The following is a 27988-nucleotide window of genomic DNA, read 5'->3' on the forward strand; positions in this document are numbered from 1 at the left end:
CACCTGCAGAGGAGGAAGAGGAGAGCCCATGTGGGCCATCCCTCTATGCTGCCATCAATGCAGCAGACACACTCTTGGCCATCGCAGAGGACACTGGTGGATTCTGGGGGAGAATTATGAACTCCTCAGATGGATTAGGCTGGACCATATGAGGAGAAACCAGGTCAAGCAAGTCCAGCAGAAAATTTCAGTAGACAGGTAGCCTGTAGTCCTAACGGACCCGGGTTCAAATCCCGCTGGGGCAGAGAACAGTTTAAAGGTTTGAATTTCATAAAAATCAGACTTTACTGATCTACCAGAAGACCCGCCGACGTGTCATGAAAATACCCCCGCTACTACCAATACACCAGTCCTGTATGAGACAGCCCTAGCATGTATTCAATATGGACGGTGGGTGTTAGCGCCGAAGTGGAGACATGTAGAGGTATGTGGTACGTAGGAGGGCTACTGGGCCTTGAAAGCAGGCTGTGAAGCCTATGCCCAGAGTTGGAAAAAAAAAAAAAAAACAGGAAAAAAGAAAAGTACTGTGTCAGAGACCTCGTGTGTGTCTGTTGCTTCGATGTCCTCTGTGAGCCTCCCCAGTTTGGCTTCTGGCACCAGCACACTTTCCTCGCTGACACAAATGACACCAGAGCCACCAGAAATAATATTTGCTGAATCTGATGATGAATGAGTGAATAAAGTGTCACATAAAGTGTATATATGGTGAATACAGTTCTGTACTAAAGTGCAGATATTGTTCTGGAATGTTCATTTTGTATTATTAAGTGTTAAATTAAGTATAGTGCCCTAGTGATAGTATAAAAATTTCCGGTGTTTATGGTGTTGTGTACTCTGGTGTAAGGTGTACTGTGTGATGCCAGCATCTAACCTCTTCAGAAATCCCCCCTCTGCCTCCCTCTTATTCCTGTGGTGACTACAGCATCACTTCTTGGTACTTCTTGGCACTCACTGGCATGGTTAAGTGTACTGTAACAGTACTACATTACATTACAGGCATTGTATTTATATACTGTATACAACTTCATACAGGATGGTATTTACTATATATGTACTGTATAACTACATAAACCATTGAATTTTCCATGTGAAACTTCATAGAGTAAGTTGTGGCTGCGCATGTAGGACCGAATGACTCCACAGATATAGCAACCTTGGGTCGGTAATCCCTCGGTTAACCCCTTAAGCGTGGGCATGTCGGAGGTGGTCCGTGCACCTCACACGTGGATATTCACGCTCCGACTGACTTTTTAAAAATATTTGCCAAAAATCAGTTATTAGCCCTAGAATATTATAATTATATATGCATATGGCACATACCTTCAGCTTTCTCCTGGGATGTTTGTTGTGCCTTTGTCGACTACCGTAGGACTTGTGGAGACTTCTGAAGTTGGGTAAGGAAGTCTCCACTTTACACATCCCAACACCCCATAATATGATTACCACAGCCTGATATTATCACTAGAAATACTATTCTATGATTTTCAAGTAGTTTTGGATTCCATACACCAAAAAAAAAAAAAACATTGTGAAAGCAATGAAAACTATGAGCGCGTACGCTCATTCCCCGCTGGTATTCTGTCATTTATTATTCGTAAACACACACACACTTTATATTCCTATTACAGTAAAAGTCCAATTCTTCGGCATCCAATTCCCCGGCAAATCTGACATTTCGGCAGCTTTGAGAAATAGTCCCATTTACAAAAATCTCTGATCGTTCGGCAGATTTTCCTATTTTTTTCGTCCCCTCTACTGCTGGGGACTTCTTCCAGCAGTAGCAGAGTCCAATCAACCCCTTCTATTGTACATATGTAATTAAGGAACCTACTATAAGTTTAGGTAAGTGCATGTGAACTTGTAGGCCTACTGTACCATTACATTTATATACAGTATGATCACTAATTTCTTTATTTTTCATATTCATGTATAGTACTGTATTCATTACAGTATTGTACAGTATCAAACAGTATACAGTACTCTCTCCAAACACATTTGTAATGATATGAGTAGTGATGATAGTGTTCACCGAAACATGTAAGGTACTGAGTGGGTAGGGTTTTTGATATTTCGGCAATTTTGATTTTTCGGCACTTGCCTGGTCCCATAGATGCCGAAAAATCGGACTTCTACTATACTTTATTACACTTATACAGTGGAACCTCGGTCCTCGAACGTCTCACATGTCGAACAAATCAGACCTCAACCAAAAAATTCAAGAAATTTTTGCTCCAGAGGTCAACCAAAATATCGGACCTCGACCAACCTGAACGTAGCCAAACGAAGGGAAGCTGGCCGACCGACAGTCACGCGTCCACCTTTGTTGTTTGTCAACGTGGTCGTCCTGCTGTGCTTCACATTTTTCTTGATTCAGTGCAGTATTAACCCCTAATAATGGCTCCAAAGAAAGCAAGTTCATCTAGTACGGCTACTGGCAGTGAAAAGCGGAAAGTAGTGCCGAAAATAACTGAAGAAGTGGAAAAATTATTGCTTATCTTCATCAATGAGAAACAGTTAGCAGGAGACAGTGTTAGTGAGTATATAATTTGTGAAAAGGCAAGAGAAATATACAGTCACCTCGTAAAGGAAAGCACTGGTACCAGTGCTGAAACTTAAATAGGTAAGCATCTGGGGTCTTGGAAGATTAAAATGAATTACATTATTTCTTATGGGGAAAATTAGTTCGGTCCTCAACCAATTCGGTCCTGGAACAGCCTTCCAGAATGGATTGTGTTCGAGGACCGAGGTTCTACTGTATATATATATATATATATATATATATATACAGTATTTATCCATAAGTTTCCTTCAGTAATAGTAGTTTATTTTCACTCCAGGCATTAACTTTCTCGTTCAGTAAACTTGCGTAGAGAGCAAAGCTTTCACTGTCATTACTCCAAGTATTTGTACTCATATTCTTATAATAGTAATTATTTACATTTCTATTTTATTTACACTATGTTATACACTGTCACTTCCAGTACCTAAGGGCTCCTTTCCCTTGGAGCCAGGGTGAACTTGGGACACTGAAGCACTCGTAGTTTATCACCATTTCCTCCACTGGCTCATTACATGATTCACCAGAAAGATTGTAGTCACTGTCCATCATTATCATGGATAAATTTGCCAGTTCACGCTCCACAACAGAGCCACTTAGTCCTTTACCAGTTCCCACACGAGGTTTAGTAGGAGCAGAGGTCACAGGGCCCTCTAGAAGCGGCGGAAATGGAGGGGCGCAAGTGCTACATGCTTTCATCTCAAGAGACAACACTGAACTAAATGACGAGGTGGATATGGGGCCGCCAAGGGTTGACAACGTCAGCGAGGTGACAGCTGCTAATTTATATGCTGTGAAATGATTGGCAGGAAATTCAGTAGTTCCAGGTGAATGTAAATATCACTTAGGCTTCTCCCTTCCTTTCTTATATATATTTTTATCATGAGAACAGATCATACAGCATATTTCAAGGGGAAATAAACAGAGGAAAGCAGCGAAAGAGTGCACATGGGGTGTTGCCAGGTGATAATTAGCCAATTCCAGGTGTATGGCACTATCAATTACCTTTTTTCATTTTTATATATATTATTTTGTATGAGAATAAGGCATAGGGCTCATTCCGATGGATGAAATGAGTGGAAAAATACGGGCAAAATTTGCCTAGCGCGGTGCAGCTGGGGCAGGCGGGAGGAGAGGGTAATGGAGGGGAGGTAGGGAGTGGAGTCAAGAATGGGGAGAAATGGCTAAACTGTCAACAATGGATGGGAGTACAGATGACGATAACAGTACTGACTATTGTTAGACACTGGCAGTACTGACAGATGATACAAGCAACCACTTCAAAGCCCGGGCGAATTCAAAATAACACAGATTCGGAAAAGTGACGCCCCGCGGTATGATCCATTGCACCCGAGCATCATGAAAATGATGCTCCATGGTTAACCCTAGAATACATACGCTAATTTTACCGCATCTTAATACATACGCTGAGTTTGATAAACCCATTTTTCGGAAAGTCATACACCTATGTGAAAATCCAAATTTAGTAAAACCAAGTACATATATAAAAAATACAAGCTTTGTACTTTCACTTGAACCTTATGTAAATGAGTTTGTAAAAAGGTTAAGTGGTAACTTGAAAAAAAGTATCAAAAATAGGGAAAAATTCTGATGTAACTAAAAAAAATATGTGGAAAATTTGAAACAGGAGCTGCAGACTTCTGCACTTGCACACACACTCCTGGGTCATAGGCGCTGCAGCACGTGGCACTCTAATCCTTACAGACTCACGGTGGGCCGTGGTGGAGGTAGACAAAAAATGGGGTATTTTTTTTTAAGAGTAAAAAAATGGAGTACGAAGATTGGCAATTTTTCATGCAATCCCAGACCCTTGAAATTGAACACTACATGGTATTTGGACCTCTCTAGGGCTTTACCCAGTGATTTTGACCACCCACCCACCCCCACAATCTTGTTTTAGGGGGTAACTAAGATAGAACTTACAATTATCAGGAAATGTCATTTCTTGAGTAGTGAATGTTATTATTTTACTACTGAAACCTCATAATTGCAAAACACAGTGGTATGCAATCCAAAATAGTTGCTATTTGTCATTTCTGGTGTATTTATGGCCATGAGAAAAATAATTTGTTCGAATTTTCCTTGACAATTCTCAAAATCATGAGCACTTACTTGGACTCACAAACAATCACCACAGACAGGGTAATAATGCCCCTGGCAGACAGCCTTCTGACATTAGGTGCACCGGAAGCATGTCTTCCTGTCAGTCCGAACAGGGCACTCCCGGCACTGGACAGGTGGACTCTGATTCTTAGCACCCAGTGATGTTCATTATTTTATCAAGTTCTTCATCACTCAAAAAATGGTGGGCCATGACTTCACAGTTCACAAAGAAATATCTGTGTTCTAAGAAATATTCACTTCCTGCAAGGAGAAGCACTTTAGAAATCATACTCAAACTACTTGCTGGGTATGACAAACTCTGTGTCACATATGTACGGGAGTACATACGATGGGTGTAAGATACCCAAGGGCACCAATATGGAAATTTCCTTCGAAGAGAGTGGAGCAACACTACCTCTCCCTACTAGGGCAACACGTGGAAGGAGGGTATCTGGGTGCCCAGCCGTCTCGGACAATAACCCACTCGGTGATCACGTGAACTCGGGTACGCATCGGGTGTGATACGCCCGCGTATGTATTCTAGGGTTAAGGGGTTAATAACGACCATAGGATATAGTGAATATTTGGATATAACGACCCAGCCCTTCCCCCAATTGGTTCATTATATCGAGGGTTTACTGTATTTCCTGCAACAATGAAAACTATTTCATCAATAAATAATGTGTTTACATTCAGCCTGTTCAAGGGGAAATGCTTTGAAAATACAAAGGAATTTCTAAATAAATGTTGGAAAATAAGAGAGAAGAAAATAAAGGAGCTCAGCAACCAGAACAGTAACTAAAACAACATAAAGTGGGACCGTTGAAAAGGTTTTCCCAATCTCATCATTGATCGCATTCCCCATCAAGAGAATTCCCCATCACAACATCCACGATTCTCTGTCACAACAATTCGCACTTTGGACAATTCTCCGTCATTCATACATTATTTTTATGCATAACAGATATTTATTTAACTGTCCCGGGGCCATCTGATGGTGGGATTGCATACAATGCTACTTCTTCTCTACTGGGTTGAATACGAGTCTGAGACTGCACTCTCCGGTGACCTTGACTGGGTACAAACGAGACAGACACTGGTTTTAGGCTTAGGTAAGCTTCTTTCACAGTTGTTAGGCCAATTAGATTGGCTTTCAACTTTTTTTTTTGGACTCATCTGGCTGGGTTTAGGACCTGGCTGGAGGAGGGGGGAACCCAAGGCTCAAAAATGCATCCCTCTACATGTTAAACTGGCCCTGGTTTATGACACCCTGCACTTAGCCAGTTGCATCATTATCCAGTACTAGGGTTTGCCTGTACTTCATTCACTGACAGTCCTGTGGTTTATACTAAGTCTATTGGGATTTTTCTTACTGGAAAACTGGCCAAATGCAGTATAATAACTGCTTGTCTTTGAGTAACTGTTGTCTCCATTTGTGCTTGCTGATGAGCCATTTAAAATAGTCTACTAACACATGCTGCTTTCCTGTTTTCTGTCTTTATCCATGGAGACAAATGGAAATAGATGACATTAAACTATTTCATTAGTATTCCATGTAACAGAAATTATTTAATAAATAATAAAGATTTATTTTAATTAGTTATTGAAGCCTTTTTCTTTTCACTATTATGCTCCAAAATATTACTGCTTGTTACCATACTAGATTCAACTTCTACAAATTATTCCTGACTGTCCCTGAGCAATTGTTCTAAAACTTCAGTTGGTTCCATTTGAGGATTTCCAATTATCATAACTACAGTATAGAATTACTTCCAACAATTCTGGCTTTTACTTACTGCTTTCTATTACAATTTTACAAAGCTGGTTTCAGGTTGTAAAGACATTAGGAAGAATATGTGCGGTACCAGTGACTGAAATCTTCTGGACACTCTGCCATCACTTGATGGGGCAGCTGTACCTGTGACTGAGTGCCCTGGCTATGAGTTGCAACCATGTGGCTAGTTAGAAGGTTAGTACAGTAGTCAAGGTAGAACCGCCTAGGGTGCATGACAGCATACTACTTAATAAAAAATTTACTCATAAAATTATTAAAATTTTTATTAATCTTACCTGTGGCTGAGAAAGCAACTTATGTAGGATGGTCTTTTGACCATGAGCAGCAGCTACAGCGATAGCAGCATAGCAGCCTCGTTGTGCTGCACCAGAATAACACAGGGAGTCCTTCATTAGTGTAGAGAGGTAGGGGTTGGCACCATACGACAACAGCAGTGTCATCATGTCTGTATGACCTCCTGCTGCTGCAACCTGATGGACAAGAGAAAAATTCTGGCATCATGTCTGTATGACCTCCTGCTACTTCAACCTGATGGACAAGAGAAAAATTCTAAGTACTGTATAAGGAGCAAAAACTATTCCAATTACAACAAATTAATTCACCACTGCATCTTCCTTCTTCTTCTTCTACTCATAGTAATGTATCCCAATTCTCCATCTCATACACAATTACAGTATATCATCACCAGCTCTTCCTCTGGCACCATAATTCCTCTGTCTCTCTAAGTTTATCTGTCTCTTCATTTTCCTGTCATTAAAAAAATCAAAATAATGACCATAGCAGCACATAATGCTGACTTTCACCCTCTAAATGGGACAACTGGCAATGATTAACTGTTATTAGTAAATACACTTACCAGTATGACAGACATACTGACCTTTGAATACTAAGCTGAGGATAATAAGTTATTCATACACTGTATAATGTTATCTTCAACTGTACTTCATCACTGACCTGTAGAGGTGTTTCTGTACATTTCTCTTCAGCCAGTCGAGCTCCACCTTCAACATTGCCACCCTTCTCTAAGAGAGTCTTGGCAATGGCTAGGTGACCGTGTATAGCTGCATAAGTGAGGGCAGTCCAGTGTTGTGTTTCAGGGTTGGCCATTAGATATGCAGGTCCAGTTGGAGGTGTCTCAGCATCCACATCTGCCCCAGAGTCCAGTAACATGTGTACCATCGGTTCATCACCACGGATGCATGCCAGCATTAGTGGTGTCAAACCATATTCATTAACTGTGTTCACCTGTAGAGCCATGATGGAAAATTAAGACACAGATGATGACCAGAAAAAAAAATGCAAAATCTTCCGTTATAATAATGAAAAAATAAACAGTTAACCACAGATCACTGACTGCAATACAAAGTATAGACCTTTGGGGTACAACATGGTAAAAAAAAAAGAAGATAAGTAATTTGAAGACGACAGATGTGATAATTTATGCAACGAGGAAAACAAAGAAGTCAGGAGATACTGTTACACCAACAAAATAATTTCCAGGGAACAGATGGCATAATATAGTAAATACAGTACTGTAGTTGAATATTTGAAAACCTATCATGCAGTGGCATATAAAAATGCCTTGCTGAATATCAGAAAGAAATGTTACCCATTGTGTCAACACAGGTACTGTACTTGAAAAAAAAAAAAAAAAAAATGCTCACTTTGTCCTAAGACCTTGCCTGTTTACCTTGGTGGCTGGGAGGAGCTGGAGTGCATGTGGAACAAGGTCAGTACGGCCACATGATAGCATTTTGAAGGCCAAGTCCACTTTGAACTTCTTAGCACACTCCATCTCATCCAGTTGTCGCCGTGGGCACATCAGCTCCTCATATCTGAAATATAAATAAGGTTGGTGTTTTACATTGATATAATCTGCTGTATTCACTGATTTTTCAAATGATGTCATATTGTCTTTATCCATGGTGGATAATCAATAACCACCTTCAGTGCAGCTTTATCCTGACTTAGTGCAGTGCCTCATATCACATCAGCTATCCTTCCAACATATGCTATACTCCCCTAATGTAATTTATCATCTTTATCTTTCTTTAACTTCTACTGCCATCCATAACCCTGCTGAACTCTCACTCTAACACGATTGGTGTTCTCCAAATGTTTAACATATTTATCTATCTATCTCTCTGCTGCCTGATGCTACATCCTGTGAAAGGTGGCACTGACAAAAGGATCTCCAGGTGCTTTGGTCCCTTCTCAGTTATGATCTCTTTCCATGATACAGCTCCACCCTTTCTCACATACTCCAAAATCTTACCTCTTCATTTTGTTTTCAGTACCTCTCTCCTCCTCCAACCCATTTTACATTCATTTACTTTCCTAGTCAATCTCTTTCAAAAACATCACCAAACTTTCATAATGTAGTCAAACAGTAATACACAGTAATGTGATTTTACTACAGTACAGGTAGTGTACATCTAATCCAGTATAGTATATCTAGTTTTATACACAGAGTTACAACAACTAGGCAGATTATAATGTGATCTTTTTCTAATAAGGTCAACAGTACCAGTTTAGAAAACAGCTTCACATAAAAAATATAAGATGAAACTGCTACATCTTTCTCCCATGGTTATGAATATCCTCTACAGTATACAAATATCATATATTACACATGATGGAAATTAAGGTATAGGTAATGACTGATTCACAGGCATCAACTCTGGGGTAAAAGGGGAGTTTAACACTCTTCTACAATAACTGGCCAAAGGGGATATCTTAAGTAATTACCCCACCTACAGCACAACTCAGGCAATCCAGAAGAAATGCAAAAATAAGTCTACAGTTGCGCTACAAATACAGCCTGTATGCTGAAAATGCAGTTATTTAAAAAAACAGGAAAGCTGAAACAGCAAAATATAACATCATAAAACATAAGCTGATTCAATGTAGCAAGCCCAGCTTTTAAAAAGGCACCAGTGTGATGATGCAGTGGTACCAGACATGGCTACAACTAATGAACTATGCTACCCAATTTGACATTTTACCTACCTTAACAAAATTTATATACAATCAACCTTATTAGCTCACTTCCCTCAGAAGAGGCTCTCTCTTCTCTCTATTTCTTAGTACTCTTAATCTTAGAAGTTGTCTCCTACAGGAATCAGAATAAATCTATGCCAACAGACAGATTCCATTTCTTCAACAAGAACAAAACAACTCACCCTATCATTCTGACTGGGCAGTCAACCCCAGGAAGAAGTAGTCTCGCAGCCTGCATAACATCATCCTTGTCAACAACAGTGGAGTGTCTGTGTTCTGTGTGTGCTGTGGCTACTCTCACCCACTCCAGCAGGGGTGGCAGCACAATGTATGGTCGCTCGTATACCAATTCTTGGATGGGGGCACGGGAGGCATGTTCAGCATGCTCCAACTGACTGCACCGCATAAAGTAGAACAAAGCATGCAGAGCAGATGGTCCCCATGTCACCTGAAGAGAATTTGCTATACTGAGACAAATATGGTCTAAATTTATCAACAATTCTAAATTTCAAAAGAAATAAATATGATTAATGTGATGGAGCAATTATGTGAGTTCTGAGAAGGAAGTGCAAAAAAGAGATGGAATGAAGCTTATTGGTACACTGAGGACAGTGGTAAGAAACAGAGAAGTGAGCATGGAAGCAATGAAGTCATTTCATGACAGCATTGTAATCCCTTTATAATGTACAGAAATGATGCTGTTAGAAGGACTGAAAGAAAGAGTGAGAGGAGTGGAACTGAGTTATAGTCAGACCTCCTCCAAACAAGCTTCTGCAACATGCAAATCATGTAAACATGACTATATACTGCAACCATATTATACTCTCCAAAGCAGTTATTCACATATCCACGGTCCAAATACATGAGGGAAAAAAATCACCCAATCAACCATGAAGCTGAATGTGGCACCTCTTAATTTTATGCAGATTCCCCCCCCTCCTCAAGTCAGTTAATTTTTCAAAGAGAGTGAACCAAATGACCCTTTTCTCTCATCTTTTTATAATTATAACTACAGATTTAATATTCCTAATCATCTACTGTCCATTTGTCTCTGTGAATATGAAACTCCTCATTTTTGCAGGAACACTAACCATCTGTCCTTCTGTCTTAGTGAATATAAAAGTCCTCATCTTTACAGGAATATTTCCCATTACTCTAGCTAAATTTACCTTGACCTGGTTCTAGATTCAATCATTTTAGGTTGATTTACTATACTTAATTTAATAAAAAGTCTATCTCCATAACTTACATATATCAACATACTACATAAAAATAGTGTGTAAAGCATGAAATATGCAAATAAAAGATTGTGGTGGGACTGAGGAACTATTTATAACCAAATTACATGATAACCATGTCTCCATAAACTTGCATTCATTTTGCTTCATTTTGTTTTGCTTATTTAGGCTCCATTTGCTTGCATGTGTCAGCCCTGGTCACCTATTTTCTTTTCTTTTTAATGCAAACAAGAAGGACCCAAAAGCCAGGAGCCCGCAAATTGTTCCCTCCAAGTAAAAAACAAGATAAGAGGAAGACAAATTCAAGATCCATTCATTTCAAGATGCCTGGACACACTGAGTTTGAAGGACTGGAGATCATAGGCAGTAGGAAATACAGACAGAGGGAGACAGTTCCACAGTTGACCTGTTGCATACATGAAGGAATGAGAGTAACAGTTAACTCTTGCATTAGACAGGTGGACAGAAAAGAGAAGAGAATTTGTTGCTGGGTGGGTTCTATGCACCTGCTGTAGTGGTAGAGGGATGCAAGCAGACAGTTCAGAGGAGCAGTGACCACTGAAGTGGTAATAGAAAAGAGATAAAGATGCAACAATGAGGTGAAGAGACAGGGGTAGAAGAGAGTCAATAAGAGGAGGAGAGTTAATGGAAGAAAAGCCTCTGACTCCACCTTGTTGAGAAGAGCTGTGTGTGGAGCCTCCCCACACATGGGAGTTGTATTCTACACAGGGGCAAATAAAACTTATGTATGAAGTCAACAACTGTGCAGCGGTAAAGAAAGCACAGTGTCGGCTTAGCATGCCCAATCTCTCGGATGCAGATTTTACAAGAGTAATAACACGTTCTTTCCAAGATAAATCACAAGAGAATGAAACCCCGAGTACAGTATGTTTAAAGATGATGCTGGGTTGAGCTGAATATTGTTAAAAATTAGAGGGTATTCCTGTAGAAGATATTGTTGGGTTGACAGATGTAAGAAATGAGTTTTTGATGCATTAAAAGCAACAAGATTATTTTTACCCCAATCAGAGATATGAGCCAAGTCAGCCATTAGGTGTGCCATAGCCTCATCCCTTGTCTGTTGAAGTAATTGTTGAGATGGACGCTGCAGGAAGTGAATGGAAAGGTGGAGGGTGGAGTCATCCGTGTATGAGTGGACAGAGTTAGATGTACAGTACAGCGTAGATGGTCATTGATGAATAAAAGGAAGAGCGTTGATGAGAGGACAGAGCCCTGAGGAACACCACTATTGATAGCTCTAGGAGAAGAACAGTAACTGTCTACAACAGATGCTATAGAACGACCAGAAAGAAAGCCAGAGATGAAGGCACAGACAGAACGATAGAAACCATAAAAGAGCAGTTTGGAAATTAAACATTTATGCCAGACTCCATCGAAAGCCTTTGAGATGTTAAGTGCAATAACAAAGCTTTTGCCAAAGTCCTGAAAGGATGATGACCAGGAGTCTGAAAGGTAGATGAGAAGATTGCCAGAGGAGAGTCCCTGGCAGAACCCATACTGATAATCAGAAAGAAGGTTGTGATAGGAAAGATGCCTTAAAATTTTTGTTAAGAATAGACTCAAAAACTATTGAAAAACAGGATGTTGAAGCAATTGGGCAACAGTTAGAGGGATGGGAATGGACACCCCTCTTTGGAACAGGCTGAATGAGAGCAAACTTCCAGCATGAAGGAAAGGTGCAAGTTGACAGACAAAGACATAAGAGTTTAACTTGGCAGGGTGTAAATACAGAGGCACAGTTCTTGAGGACAACAAAAATGACCCCACCAGGATCATATGTCTTGTTAGTACTGAGGCCAAGTATGGCAGAAAATATGTCAATTGAAGAAATTTTAGTGTCCGCCATGACGAAGTCAGAGAGAGGAAGTGATGGAGGAACAGCACTGGAATCGTCTAAGGTGGAACTGGAGGAGAAAGGCTGACTGAAGAGTTCTTCTTTATCCAGCCATCCATCATCCAATCCTACTAGGGGCGTCTGCAGGATTTTTTGTAAGGGGGGGCAAAATAAAAGAAATTATACATATATGTGTGGCTAAAATGTATCAAAATACAGTACACACACTTCAAATAAGCATAGGCATATACTTACATGAGTTACATGACTTACACCAAATGGATAAAGTGACAGAATGCATGAATCGACTCAAATCACTCAATCATCCTTGAACAAGAACTGAAACACACTTTGGATTTCCAAGGGGGGGCAACTGATCCCCCTTGCCCCCCCCCCTCCAGACGCCCATGAATCCTACGTTGCCCCATGAGGAGCGCAGGAGCCCAGGGCTAGGCAAGTTGGTCTTGATATTTAGGATGAGACTGACCAGCCTCACTCATTCCCAAGTGGCATTACATTAGCAATAAACCCCAACCACCCCGTAGATATAAACCTTTACCGGCTCAATCTGACTGGAGCGCTGTAACTACTCACTAAACCACCAGGCGCCAAAATTTGGTTATATGGTTACCACCCAGCATAGTAAATGGTTTCCTGGTGTACAGGGGTAATGACCGAAATGAAACTTAAATTAATCACTGGTCTGGCCAGGATTTGAACTCAGGCCCTCACGCTTCATATGCACGCACGTTACCACTGGGCCAAATAGAGGATCCCCACATTGCTGCTAAGCAATGTAGGCTTTTATACACCCCATTACATCCCTTTTTTCTTCTCCTGGTGATTAATTTGGTAAGTCCAAACACACATGGCAGCGTAGCACATTGGAGGCCACCAATGGGGACGATGCGGCCCACACTGGACAGCTCCCCCCCCCCCCCAAGATGTAAGGCTGTCAACAACAACATCATTGCCCTCATGGCCTCACCTCATATCCCACACCATTGCCAAGCAATGTACTGACTGAAATAAAACATAACAAATTAATCACTGGTCCGGACGGGATTTGAACTCAGGCCCTCACGATTCACGGGTGCGCACATTACCACTGAGCCAAATAGAGGATCCCCACATTGCTTCTAAGCAACATGGGCTTTTATACATCCCATTACACAGGAAACCATTTAGTTTGTCACTCAGTGTAGTCACCCACATACAGAAAGAAGAGGAAAGAAAGAAGGAAAGACAGACTGAAGAGGGAGTGTAAAGTTACTCGTAGGCAGAAGGACGAGGAAAGAATGAAGGAAAGAAAGACAGAAGAGGATGGAAGGAAAGAATGATGAAGGAGAGGAAAGGTCAGATACTTGACAGCAGCACTACATCGAGTGAGTGGATGGTGAATGCCCCCACCTTCAGTCGAAGAAATAGCTACAGAGCCATATCACTGTAGGAAAAAGGAGGGAAGGATGATGAGGTAAAGTTGTTAGCAAGGTTTTTGGCAAGGTGCTAGAAAGAGCGGGAATAATTTGAGCTGGAGAGTTCAGAGCATTTAGTGTGAATGAAATTATTTTTAGCAGAGCAAAGAACAGACTTAACATGATTCTGGGCAGAAGCATAATGAGATGAGATTCAGGAGTGGTTTGGCTCCAGTAACTTTAGTAGGCCTTCTTGTTGTGGACAGCATTAGAACAAGCATACTTAAACCAAGGTTTTTTGCATTATTAAGGGAAATGAAAGAAGATTGTATGCTTCCATGCCCGAAAGAATAACCTCTGTAATGCACAAGGCACACACTGATGGCTCTTGGCCATTGAAGGAATAATTATTCCAGGGAAAATCAAAGAAGTATTGCCTGAAGGCCTCTCTGTCAGTAGCTCCAAAGTGCCACAAGTGATGCTTTTTTGGTGTCCAGAAGCCTTATTGGAGCCATAGGACAGGTTAAGGACAGGTGGCTTTCCACATTGCTTAATCTCTGGATGTCTCTGTATTCAGTCCCTTATCCCTGAGTTTACACTCTATGACACTGTCCCAGATCTTTTTGGTCTTCCCCTCACAACCCTACCCTCAACGTTCACACCTCTCGCCCTCCATGCCCAGCTGTCATCTTCCACCCTTTCAACATGCCCAAACTATCTCAATCTACCCCTCCTTATCATAACACTAACACACTCAAATTGGGGCATGATGAATCAAGTCACCTCACAAAACCTCAACTCCAATCCACTATTAGTGTTACAATAATAGCTCTTGAAATAGTCTGATGCACCAAGATTTTTAATGGCTGAGTAAGTTGTTTGGGGACCTTAACTTCTGTTGCAATGTTACAATGTTAAACATTATGTTCAGAGTAAAGCTACCATTCTTTATCTATTTAGTTACGGGTGTTTACTCTTGTGAATGAAAACAAATAAGTTCTCCAGGTGTATCTGGGAGTAGCTACTGTATGTGCATTAAGAAAGCTATAAAATTCTGTGAATAAAGTTGCACCTGTAATAATCTATACTTGGCCTTTAAAACTGATCTTGTGACCCATGAACCCCCTTTCATCAAGTCTTAGGAATGCAACATCTATTATCCCCATGAGATAGAATATGTTGAACTCAATCCTCCTCCAACATGCCTTCAGGAATGTATCTACTGTGCTGGAGGATGGTCAACTGTATCTGAGGGGAGCCAGTAAATTTCCATGGGGAGAAAGGCAGACAAATAAGGAAGATGAGGAGTACTATGGGGCTGATGTGGATGTGCTGGAAAGTGTTAAAAGCAAACTGAGATAGTTGGCCATGTAGAGTGAAAGGAGAATGAGAGACTGACTATGAGTGTATGTGAATGAGGTGGAAAGGGAGACAATGACTGAGAACAAGGTGCAATAGAGGTGATTTGTATGTGGCCAACTCCTCAGGATGTAAGGTGTCTGGCTACAGATAGACAGACAGGTAGATAGATAGATAGAAAGATAGATAGGAATTTCCTAAACATTCGGGTAACATTTCCTTACCAAATTTTTCTGCACCTATACACCATGAAAGTATCCCTACATTTCATACCACAGAAAAGGAGAGGTGATTATCGCACAGAGTGGACTGACCTGAGCACGTGTGGGTGAGGAAGTGTTGGCAGCACGGTGATGATGTGGTGCCACTCGGCTCAGAAGCTCACTCAACTCAGCCAGTGATCCCACACATGTAGTCAGCAGTGACTGTTCTAAAGTCTGGAGGAATGAAGTAACACAACCTAAAAATTGGTACCATACTTGAATAAAATATCTTATTGTAGTACCTGTATGATATAAAAGTAAAGTACACAGCACACAACCATTCTTTGAATATGTAGGAGAAAAAAATCAGATGTTAATAGCATACTGTAATACACAGCCAGTGATGAATACTACTCAAAATATACATTATCACACATCCATCATTCTTAAGCTGTTCTGAATTATGTTCCAACCTTGTGATACAAATGACTGCTCTGCAATCGTTCACTTAAACAATTACTTGCGCTTACCCGCAAAAATCTGCGGGACTAACTAGTGCACTTTCCATTACATGCAAAGACATTATCTTTGTTTCCATATCATTATTGTGCCCACAATGACCAATTCTGACCAAAAAGTAAAAAAAAATAATAATAATTTTTGCATAATTTTGTGTCAATTTCAGATAATTTCGCATTGTCGTGTCATATATGTCAACCAAAATTATTGTTTTGTATTTTTCTGACACTCACTAGACTTACCCCGACCTAATGTAAAAAGATTTAGGTCGATATCTATTACCGTTCTCATGAAAGAAACAAACACACGGACAGACACACATAACCACAGCCTGACTTTATTATTTACATTACCAGTTACACCTTTAGGTAGAAGTGGATTAGCTTAATCACTTTGTGCCATAACTTAATACACTCAGGTGCTTAACATGCATGCACTGGTCCAGAAATCATTTTCGAACTTTTTTTTTTTTTTCTTTTCTTTTCCATGGAAATTTAGTCATACTGTTATGAAACCTGCCATGAGACATAGCAAAGGTTGAATTTTCACATGGATACCTCAGAAATACAATATTATAATAAATAAAAACCATTTTGATGAGTAGAAGCTATGGTGCAAATGAAGAAAGCATACAGTGAGTAGATGGGAAGCAGAGGCATGGAGGAAGCTGAGAGATGGAAGAGTGAGTTATATATAGAGAGGAAGAAAGAGGTGAAAAGATTAGTAAGAGAGAGAAGGAAGACAGTGGATGAGGAATTTGGAAGGAATCTGAGTGAAAAGTACAGGGAATGTAAGAATGGTAGATTGATGGTGAAGAACAGAGTAAAAGTGAGCAGATGGAGAGAACACTTTAAGGAAATGTTAAACATAGAGAATGAAAGTAATGCTAGTATAAGTGTCTGGGGTATGGCTAGGAGAAGGAGGGAGGTGAGAAAGGAGGAAGATAGCAGTAGGATGGAAGTAGTGAAAGCAATGAAGAGAGTCAAAATGGGGAAAGCCCCAGGAACTGATGGAGTGTGCAATGAAATGCTGAAGCATGGTGGAGAAATAGTGTAAAGGCCCAGACTGAAACTTAACAAATTAATCACTGGTCTGGCTGGGATTTGAACTCAGGCCCTTACGTTTCATACACGTGCATGTTACCACTGAGCCAAAGAAAGGATCCCCGCTTTGCCTCAAAGCAATGTGGGCTTTTAGACACCCCATTACATCACTCTTTTCTCCCCCTGGTGATTAATTTGGTCAGTTTTGAATACATGTGGTAGTGTAGCACACTGGAGGCCACCACTGGGGGAGCCCGTGAACCACACACACAGACAGCTCATCCCTGGGATGTGGAATAGGACACTGCCAGCTAACCAACAACACATCATTGCCCTTTGAGCCTCACCTCACATCCCACTGCTGCCACCAGTGTAAAGAACCAAACTGAAACTTAACAAATTTATCACTGGTCTGGCTGGGATTTGAACTCAGGCCCTCATGCTTCATATGCACGCACATTACCACTGAGGCAAAGAGAGGATCCCTGCTTTGCTTCTAGGCAATGCGGGCTTTTATACACCCCATTACAACAGTATTAGAATCGATATGGAAGATGTGCAGCTTGGCCTGGGAAGAAGGTAGAGTCCCGGAAGATTGGAAGTCAGGTATAAATATTCTCCTGTACAAAGGAAAAAGGGAAAAAGAAGTGTGTGCTGATAACTGGGGCATTAGATTTCATAGTGTAATACGAAAAGTATAAGGTAGGATTCTTATTGAGAGAGGGAAATAACAAAGGAATATTACAGTAGTTGGAGAAGAACAGGGAAGATTTAGGATGGGAAGAGGTTGAGTAGATCAGATGTTCATTCTTAGGTCTTTAGTGGAATAGTTTCTAGAGAAGGGAAAGAAGCTGTATGTGGCCTCCATGGATCTGGAGAAAGGATATGACAGTGTGGATACAAAGGAATGTGAAAGATATTAATAATATATGACGTAAATGGGAAATTGTTGAATGCCGTGGAGAGTATGTACAGTATGAGGGTGCTATGGCTGCAGTGTGCATGGAGAGTGAACTGAGTGAATTTCTCTATCTGAATGTTCGACTGAAACAGGGATGTATCATGCCTCCATGGTTGTTCAATCTGTATATGGATGGGGTTATAAGTGAAACACAAGGTAGGGCAGTGGATGTTGGAGCAGCCCTAATGAGAAAAGGCAACATTTGGAAACCTCCTGTACTGTTTAAGCAGATGATACTGTATTGTTAAGTGAAGATGAAGGGGAACTGCAAAGCTTGGTGAATGAGTTTGGGAAAGTGTGTAAGAAAGATAATCAAAAGGTGAATCTAGGGAAGAGTAAAATTATGGTCTTTGGGAGAAATGAAGTCACTGAATGTACAATGAGGTTGGATGATGAGGAATGGATAATGTGAGTGCATTTAAGTACAGTACTTAGGTAGTGAGATGAGTAAGAATGGAAGTTTGGAGGATGAAGTGCTTGAAAGGGTGCAACAAGGAAGAAAGGTTGCTGGTTCTTTGAAAGCAGTGACAAGAAATAGAGAAGTATGCATGGAATAAAAAAGTCACTGCATGATAGTACTGTGATAGAAATTCTAATGCGTGGAAGTGAAGCTTGGACCTTGTTGGAAGGACACAACTTGAGACTGAAAGCAGTGGAACTGAGTTGTTTGAGAGGAGCATTTGGAGCTACACTGAGAGACAAACAGACAAATGATGAAGTGAAAGAGAGTTGTGGTGTGGATGTGGCTTGACAGAAAGTGTTAGGAGAAATACATCGAGGTGGTTTGGCCATATGGAGAGGATGGAGGGCGAGAGACTAACGAAGACAATGTGCATAAGTGAGGTGGAGGGGGGGAGAAGGAAGGGGAGGCCAGGGATGATATGGAGGGATGGAGTGGAGAGGTATATAAGAGGGGAGGGTGACATGCCTCGGAGTCCCCGGGGGGGGGGGAACCATAAATGCCCCCACCATCTGCCCCTCTCCCAGTGACGACTCCATGAGCTGCCTAGAACCACTGTTTGACTCACTTCTTCTTCATTTCTGCAACATTTGCAGCCTTTCCTCTAACTTTCTCTCTGTTGAACACCACCTACCCTCCTCTAAACCTCACCTTCTCTTTCATACCAAGACTCAGCTGTCTGAGGCAACTGACAGCAAACCGTTTTCAGTATCCTCCTACTTTCTCTATACTCATTTCAAAGCCAAAGGTGGCTGTTGTGTATACAGTATGTATGCAATGACCTATCTTGCTCTCGTGTTCCTAAACTTGATTCTTCTGAATTCTCTACTCTTTGGCTTCGGCTCTCCTGTCATTCTCTGACTAAATATATCTGTGCTGTTTACTTATCTCCTAATTCTACTATAAAAAATTCTTTGACTATCTTACTTCTATGATGGAACAAATTCCTTCCATTTCTCCTTTCTCTGAAATCTCCATTCTAAGAGATTTCAATGTTCACCACCACCTTTGGCTCTCCACTCCTTTCACTGATCCATCTGGTGAACAAGCCAACATCTTTCTATCCTTAATGGCCTAAAGCAGCAGCTTGTACAGCACCCTACCCATATCCCTGACTGCCTTGGAGCGTGCTCCAACATGCTTGACCTCTTCTTACAACTAATCCTTCTGCTTACACTGTTAATCTTTTCTCTCTGTTGGGCTCCTCCGATCATAACCTTGTTACCTGAACCTGTCCTATCACTTCAGTACGGCCTGTGGAACCTCCAAAGAAACGTCGACTGTGGCACTTTGGAGCTGCGGACTGGGAGGCCCTCAGGCAGTACTTCTTTGATTTTCCCTGGAATGATTATTGCTTCCATGGCCAGGAATCATCTGAGTGTGCCTTGTGCATTACGGAGGTTATTCTCTCGGGCATGGAAGCATACATTCCCTTCTCATAACCTCTGACTAATGCAAGAAAGCCTTGGTTTAATCACTCTTGTTCTAATGCTGTCCGCAACAAGGAGAGGGCCTATAAAAGGTACCGTAGCCAAACCACTTCTGAATCACATCTTTTTGATGTTTCTGCCCAGAATCGTGCTAAGTCTGTTCTTCGCTCTGCTAAAAACAATTTCATCCATACTAAATGCTCTCAAATCTCCAACTCAAATTCTTCCCGCTCCTTCTGGCACTGTGCCAAAAACCTTTCTAACAACTTTACCTCATCATCCTTCCCTCCTCTTTTCCACTCTGATGGCTCTGTAGCTATTTCTTCTCCTGATAAAGCGGATCTCTTCGCTCAGAGTTTCTCCTCCAATTCCACCTTAGATGAATCTGGTGCTGTTCCACCATCACTTCCCCCCTCTGACTTCGTCATGGCTGACATTAAAATTTCCTCAGCTGATGTATTTTCTAGCATCACTGGCCTCAATACTAACAAGGCATATGGGGCTGATGGAGTCCCTCCTGTTGTTCTCAAGAACTGTGCTTCTGTGCTTACACCCTGCCTAAGTAAACTCTTTTGCCCTTGTCTTTCAACTTGTACCCTTCCTTCTTGCTGGAAGTTTGTTCTCATTCAACCAGTCCCAAAGAAGGGTGACCATTCCCAACCCCCTAACTATCGTCCAGTTGCTTTAACATCCTATGTCTCAAAAGTTTTCGAGTCTATTCTTAACAGAAAAATTTTAAAGCATCTTTCCTATCATAACTTCTTTCTGATCATCAGTATGGGTTCCGACTGGGACACTCCACTGGCAATCTTCTCACCGACTTTTCAGACTCCTGGTCATCCTCCTTTTGGGACTCTGGCGAAAGCTTTGCCATTGCACTTGACATCTCAAATGCTTTCAGTTGAGTCTGGCATAAATCTTTAATTTCCAAACTGCCCTCTATCCGAGCCTTCATCTACAGCTTCCTTTCTGGTCATTCTATAGCTGCTGTTATAGACGGCCATCATTCTTCTCCTAGATCTGTCAACAGTGGTGTTCCTCAGGGATCTGTCCTCTCATCAACACTTTTCCTTTTATTTATCAATGATCTTCAAAGCTGTACATCTAACCCTATCCACTCGTACGCCGATGAATCCACCCTTCACCTTTCCATTCAGTTTCCGCAACGTCCATCTCAGCAGTTACTTCAATAGATAAGGGATGTGGCTATGGCACACCTAATGTCTGACTTGGCTTGTATCTCTGACTGGAATAAAAATAATCTTATTTTTTTTTATCAGAGACTCAGTTTTTACACCTATCCATCCATCCATCCATCCATTATCCAACCTGTCAAAATCTTCCACAGGAGTACCCACTATTGTTTAATACAGTAATATCCAGCTCAATCCTGCATCATCCTTGAACATGCTTGGGGTTTCATTCACATGAGACTTATCTTGGAAAGATCATATTGCATATCTTGTAAAATCTGCTTCCAAGAGATTAGGTGTGCTAAGCTGACTCCGTTCCTTGTTTACCCCTGCACAGTTGTTGAGTTTATACGCGGGTTTTATTCGCCCCTGTTTAGAGCACAACTTTCATGTGTGGGGAGGCTCCCCACATACAGCTCTTCTCAACAGGGTGGAGTCAAAGGCTATTCATCTCATCAACTCTCCTCCTCTTACTGGCTCCCTTCAACCTCTGTCTCTTCACCGCACCACTGCCTCTTTATCTCTTTTCTATCACTACTTCAATGGTCACTGCTCCTCTGAACTGTCTGCCTGCATCCCTCCACCTCTAAGACGGGTGCATTGCACCCGTCTAGCAACAAACTCTCATCCCTTTTCTGTCCAACTCTCTAATGCAAGAGTTAACCGTTACTCTCATTCCTTCATTTATGCAATAGGTCAACTCTGGAACAGTCTCCCTCTGTCTGTATTTCCTACTTCATCTCCAGTCTTTTAAACACAGTGTGTCCAGGCATCTCGAAATGAATGGATCTTGAATTTGTCTCTCTTTTATATTGTTTTTGTTTTTTTCTTGGAAGGAACTGTTTTGTGAGCTCAGCCTTTGGTTCCTTCTTCCTCACATTAAAGAAAAAAAATCTGGGGGGGAGGGCAATGAAATGGTGGGAAACAGGGCAACATGAAGGTGATTTGTTTGTGGCCACCCCTTATGGGATTGAGGTATCTGGCAACCGATAGATAGATAGATAGAAGTCAAAACCTTGAAGCAGCACTAATTACCCTTTCTTCCTGTATTGTCACTAACTGATGTTTGTGCATAAATCTTGTATGGACAGAAAGAAAAACAACCTCTGACCACAGTGCACCAAAGAGAAATGAGATAAAGCCTGCAGTCATGGGGCTATACGAGTTTTAAGAATAAAAAAAGGAAAGTTGTGTGCGAAATGTTTATACACACTGTACTCTCAGCTGGTTTTCACCTACAGAATTTTTGTTTATTTATTTATTTATTTTTTTTTTACTGAAGAATTGTAAAGTACAACTCTTTACAAAAAGTATGAAGGAAAGTAGACATTTCTGTCATAATGATAAAAGAAGAAACTGAATACTGAAAAATGGCAGTGAGAACCACTTCTAATGAGGTGATGCGATGCACGATTATTATTTGATTTCCTCCCAGTACATAAACTATTGGAGCAATTCTTGTGAATTGCATGTACATGAAAAGCAAAGTACTGCAACTAAAGAATGAAAGTAACCCCAATAATAAAGGAGCGGGATAATTCTAAACAGTGTTATGTGCCATCCCTGACTACATCTTTACACTTTTTTTTAAATGAGTAAATATGGGAAATTGGTGTTTTTTTAACTGCAAATTATGCCCTCTAGAAAATGAATGAAACCAACTGCATGTTTGTAGCATAATAATGTACTGTACACTGTCTTGGCACTACCAGTTTGGTCTCTAAAGCATTTTCAGTTGTTTTCATTGACTCACTGTGTAGCCCATAACAACTGTACTGTTATTCAAAGCATATGAATATCATGTATGGATCCGGCTAAATATAGTATCAAATACAATACAGGCGGCCCTCCACATTCACAGAATCAACTTTCGCTGGTCTCGCAGATTTGCGGATTGCCCCTCTGTGGAGCCTAGACTGAATTTAATGGGTATGGTTGTAAGAAGCTGGGGTAAATACGTAGCTGATGACTTGCCCACAAGTGAGTGTGGGCAAGTAATCAGCTATTTGTGATATTTTATGCCACTTTCAGGTCCCAGATATGGTTTATTAGGTACAGTATGTGCACACTTGCTCACTGGGGGTGATTTGTGGCTGTAGAGCATTTACTGGAGGGCACACCAAACATTCCCGGATAATCCACATTTGCAGGGGTCTGTGTCCCCTAACCCCTGCGAATGTGGAGGGCCACCTGTATTGTAAATGGTAAAAGCATTGGTATCAGAATTGTAAAGATAAGGTTTTGCATCTCTGATGATCATTTGATTTTGATGGCATTCTCTTGCCTCAAAATTGGCAATAGGTATTGGTATTTATGATTATACTGTACAATAATGTATGACCCTTCAGAAAGTGAATGCAACCAAACTCCATGTTGATATCATAAGCAGTTTTGGAGAAATTGATTTTTTCTTTTTTTTTTTCTTTTTTAAGACTGGGTGCTCCATGTATACCTGTTGATACCAAAAGCAGTTTTGGTATTTTCGTAAAGTGTGTTATGTACCCTATAATAACTGTATAATTATCCGCTGATTATATACTATATGAACTATAGATCATAGGAGAGACACTGAGAACAACTGAGATACTCTAATGTGAAAATAAGTGGGTGTTAGTGCACTGTAAAGATATTGTTTTTTACCTCCAGCACACATGCTGTTAATGATTTCCATCATTTTTGTTGGTTTCCAAACTGAATTTATGGTTATCTACTGAACTTCCACTATGAGTATGGATGTTGTTGAACATGAAGGAAACAAAAAATATAACAACATCATTAGACAAACACTCCACTCTACTCACTTAAGTGCATTGTGTTACATCACCTGGCATGTGCATAGCCATCAGACCACCATCACTATCATAATAATGCAGTGCAAGTGTCTGACTAACACTTTTAATAAATAACAAAATGTTCTTAGTGCTTGTAGCTCCTTCTGTGGAAAATAATAAAATCTATCTATCTAATGCCAGACGCCTCAATCCTGTTTGGGGTGGCCACAAACAAATCGCCTCCAAGTCGCCCTGTCCCCTGCCATTTCACTGTCCTGCTCCCAACTCACACCCCCCTTTCTCATATACCTCTCCACCCCATCCCTCCATCTCATCCTTGGCCTCCCCCTCCCTCTTCCCCCCTCCACCTCACTCACATACACTCTCTTCGTCAGTCTTTCACCCTCCATCCTCTCCACATGGCCAAACCACCTCAGTGTGTTCCTCATAACGCTTCCTATCACATCCACATCAACACCACAACGCTGCTTTACATCCTCATTCATCAGCCTGTCTCTCCATGTGACTCCACAGGATCCTCTTAAATAACTCGTTTCCACTGCTCTCACTCTTGACTTGTGTCCTTCCAACAACGTCCAAGCTTCACTTCCGTACGTTAGAGTTGGTATCACAATACCGTCATGTAGTAACTTTTTCACTTCCATGCTCACTTCCCTGTTTCTTATCACTGCTTTCAAAGAACCAGCAACCTTTCTTCCCTGCTGTACCCTTTCAAGCACTTCACCCTCCAAACCTCCATCCTTACTCATCACACTACCCAAGTACTTAAACGTACTCACATTTTCCAATTCCTCACCATCCAACCTCGCTGTACATTCACTGACTTCACCTCTCTCAAAAATCATCACTTTACTCTTCCCTACATTCACCTTTAGATTCCGTTTCTTACACACTCTCCCAAACTCATCCACCAAGCCTTGCAGCTCCCCTTTGTCTTCACTCAACAACACAGTATCATCTGAAAACAACAGTACAGGGAGTTTCCAAATAATAAATAATAAAATGTTTACATAATTATGGCAGTGCCATTCTGTCTCCTTTGTGCTATGTATGTAGCTAGTTGCTTGCTTTTGGCTTTACTCCTTTCCATCTATGCATCTCTCTTATGTTTAATAAACAACAAAATATTCTTACAGCCTCTAGCACTGTCTATGGAAAATAATAAAATATTTACAGTAAACTCTCAGTTATTTGTCAGCACAATATCAGGCCCAATGTAATATCCAGTGCAGCTATCCTGGCTCTGATAGAGCAATATCTGGCGAAATTATGCAACACCCAGCACTAAAACGGGATGTAGCCAGCGGTCCAGTACAATGTTCAGCACTGAGGTGTCTCAACCAGCTTGTAAGCTGTAGCCAACTGGTGCCAGGGGAAATCCCGAAATTTGGGAGGTAATGAAACACCCACTATGAGCCAGCCAATCAGAATCCATCATGGGTGTGGCTTATCTAACACATCCAGAATACCGCCGCACTCTCATTCTCGCCTGTGGATGTTGCAGAGTCAAGACATGCCTGTGCGCTCCTGCTCCTCTGACCATGCAGTCACAAAACTCTGGTGCTTTGACTAACTCTGTGGCATCCTAAGTTCAAGCTACTGTATTGCATTGTATTGCAAAGCTAATGGCCTGTCAGTGCTCATGTCACAGTGCTCTATTATGATTGCTAAACTACACGTACTGAATTGTGTACTGTACTGTTTACTGGTGTGAACCCCCCAGTGCTGTTTCTCCCCATCGATGCTGACACTTGGTGGGTACAGACAATAGTACTGTACACTATGTACAGTACTGTATTACTGTACTATATCAATACTGTCTTGTTTTTATAAGCTTAGTTTTCATCTTTTAGTCATGGTAAAGTTTTTAGGATAAAGGGTCGAGATGGATAGAATCACAATATCCGGCTCAAAGCCGATACGCAATATCTGGCATTTCACATTATTCGGCATACAGCCTGGCTGAATTACAATATGTAATTGAGAGTTTACTATACGTATATAAAAAGCCTTGAGCAGAGATGTATCTCCACCATGTGGTAAAGAATATATTGATATGCACTAAGTATCGCAATTTCATATAAAGAGGCATAAACTAGGACTTGTACACTACCTTTCTTTAAGACATGAGGGATGATCCAGCAAGTACAGTAGTTTCCAAGATACAGCTGTACAGGCTGAAAATCAATGCCATTAAATTTTTTTTGCACCTTGCACTGTACTATCCCAGGTTTTTATACATTTTTGTTGTGATGTTATGTATTCTTTACATTGATTCAGTATTTATTTTTTTCAGGTGAACAATGACACCTGAAGCTATTATATTACAAATGAGTTCCAGTATATTTTGTGATATTTATCCACATTTCTAAAAGAAAATACCACTGATAATTTAAAAGGTTTGTCATAAGGATCCCTAAGGGGAGGGTGAATGCTTGGTGTGAGGGGAGACAAGATGACTGGTGTCTCTCTGTTTTAATTTCTTGGGAGCAGGATCACAGCATCCTGCTTGGAGCTTTCCTTCTCCTGGCCCCATTATGAGTTAGTGCACTGACTTCTATTCCCCTAAAAGGTATTCTGATTGTATTGTGCCTATGTTAGTAATATTTTGAAAGTGAAATCCGCCCTGGAAATTGTTAGATACGAGAAGAGTACGGAGCGGCTGTGCGTGAGGAGAGGCAGAAACAGCTGTTGTCAGCAGTTTCATGTCCTGGGATAAGACCAGTGACTCATATACACCACCTTGACACTAAAAACTGTTTTGTAATTATAAAATAAGGTGACGAATTTTTATCCAATGCAGTATCACCCTAACATCTAGAGGTTAGGGTGGTCAAAGGGCAGCGGCATTATCTAATACCTTAAAATATTTCACTGAAAAGTTTTATTTTTCATATTAAAGTATGATACTTTTATCTTATTACTTTGCTTGAAACTACCCAAAAGTTCTAACACTTTCAGGGGTGCAAGTCCTGGAGAAGTCCTGATGCAAGTCTTGGAGTAAGTCATGAGGCAAGTCAAAGAGTAAGTCTCGGTGCAAGTCTGAATATAAGTCTGGGAGTGGACTTCAACCAAGTTCTGGCAGAATATGTTACTTCTGACACTGGGTCCAGCATGGGCACTGTTTAGTTTTCAAGTATTTTTCAAGTCTTGTCCAGACCTGGAACAAGTCCAATCTCCCCGTTGTCATCTAGCATTTACGGAGAAAGCAGTGTAGAAATATAGGACCAACAGCTACAGTAAGGTGTTTCACCGACCTCCTGCATGACCCTACTCCTTCCCAGAAAATACAATAGTAAATTCTCAGAAGCCAAGAATTTGGATGTCTCATAAACTGAAGGGTCAACACTACCAGATATATCTTATACCCTTCTTCAATTTATAGTGTGGACACCCTGTATATTAGGTCCATTTATTATTCTTGTAAAATGTATTACTAATAACAGTTCCTCAGATATTTTATATATTCATAAATGTTTGAATTTACATGTACCGTACTGGTCACTTATTATTTGTAAGTGGTGGTTTGTTTATTTCTGATTAGTACACAGCTATTAACAGATTAGTTTCCTTATATGGAAAAAACTCATACAATACTTACAATGTGACAATTTCATATATAAGGACCTAAAGTAGGACTCATAATCTATCTTTCTGTATGATATGAAGAGTATCCAGCAAGAAGTCTCCAAAATATAACACATGACAGATTTTTCCTTATATGGTCATAGCTTGTACAGTTCAGACAAAATGGCCATTTTACATATACGGGCATCAACTCTGACACATACTCTACCCTTCTGTGATATGAAAACAATCCACCTTTCCGAGATACAGGCCCGAATGGAAAGACGGGCAGATGGACAGGCAGACAGACGGATGGATGGACAGGGGCGATTCCTATATCCCGACCATATGAGTAATGATGGGGATAAATACTGAATGCATGCTGGCATTACCAGCCTGTCACCATTGTTTTAAGCATGTAGCTAACCATCTGCTCTTTGCTCTACTCATTTCCATCTATGCATCTCACTCTCACTT

At 40.8% G+C, this 27988-nt stretch overlaps 1 protein-coding gene across 1 annotated transcript in view; it reads right to left on the reverse strand.

Moving 5' to 3' along the window:
• LOC145415669 (ankyrin repeat and BTB/POZ domain-containing protein 2) overlaps window positions 1-27988 on the reverse strand; it is a 208935-nt gene that overhangs the window by 64067 nt on the left and 116880 nt on the right. Inside the window, exons 10-14 of the mRNA XM_080284884.1 lie at window positions 15658-15780; window positions 9659-9924; window positions 8167-8311; window positions 7431-7721; window positions 6752-6946 (exon numbers count right to left, since the gene is read on the reverse strand). Coding sequence (XP_080141010.1) covers window positions 6752-6946; window positions 7431-7721; window positions 8167-8311; window positions 9659-9924; window positions 15658-15780 — 1020 coding nt within the window. The remainder of the gene's footprint in view (window positions 1-6751; window positions 6947-7430; window positions 7722-8166; window positions 8312-9658; window positions 9925-15657; window positions 15781-27988) is intronic.

Source organism: Coenobita brevimanus, chromosome 103, assembly GCF_032717465.1.
Source record: "Coenobita brevimanus isolate Jiangsu-jjx chromosome 103, ASM3271746v2, whole genome shotgun sequence".
NCBI classification, from domain to species: domain Eukaryota; kingdom Metazoa; phylum Arthropoda; class Malacostraca; order Decapoda; family Coenobitidae; genus Coenobita; species Coenobita brevimanus.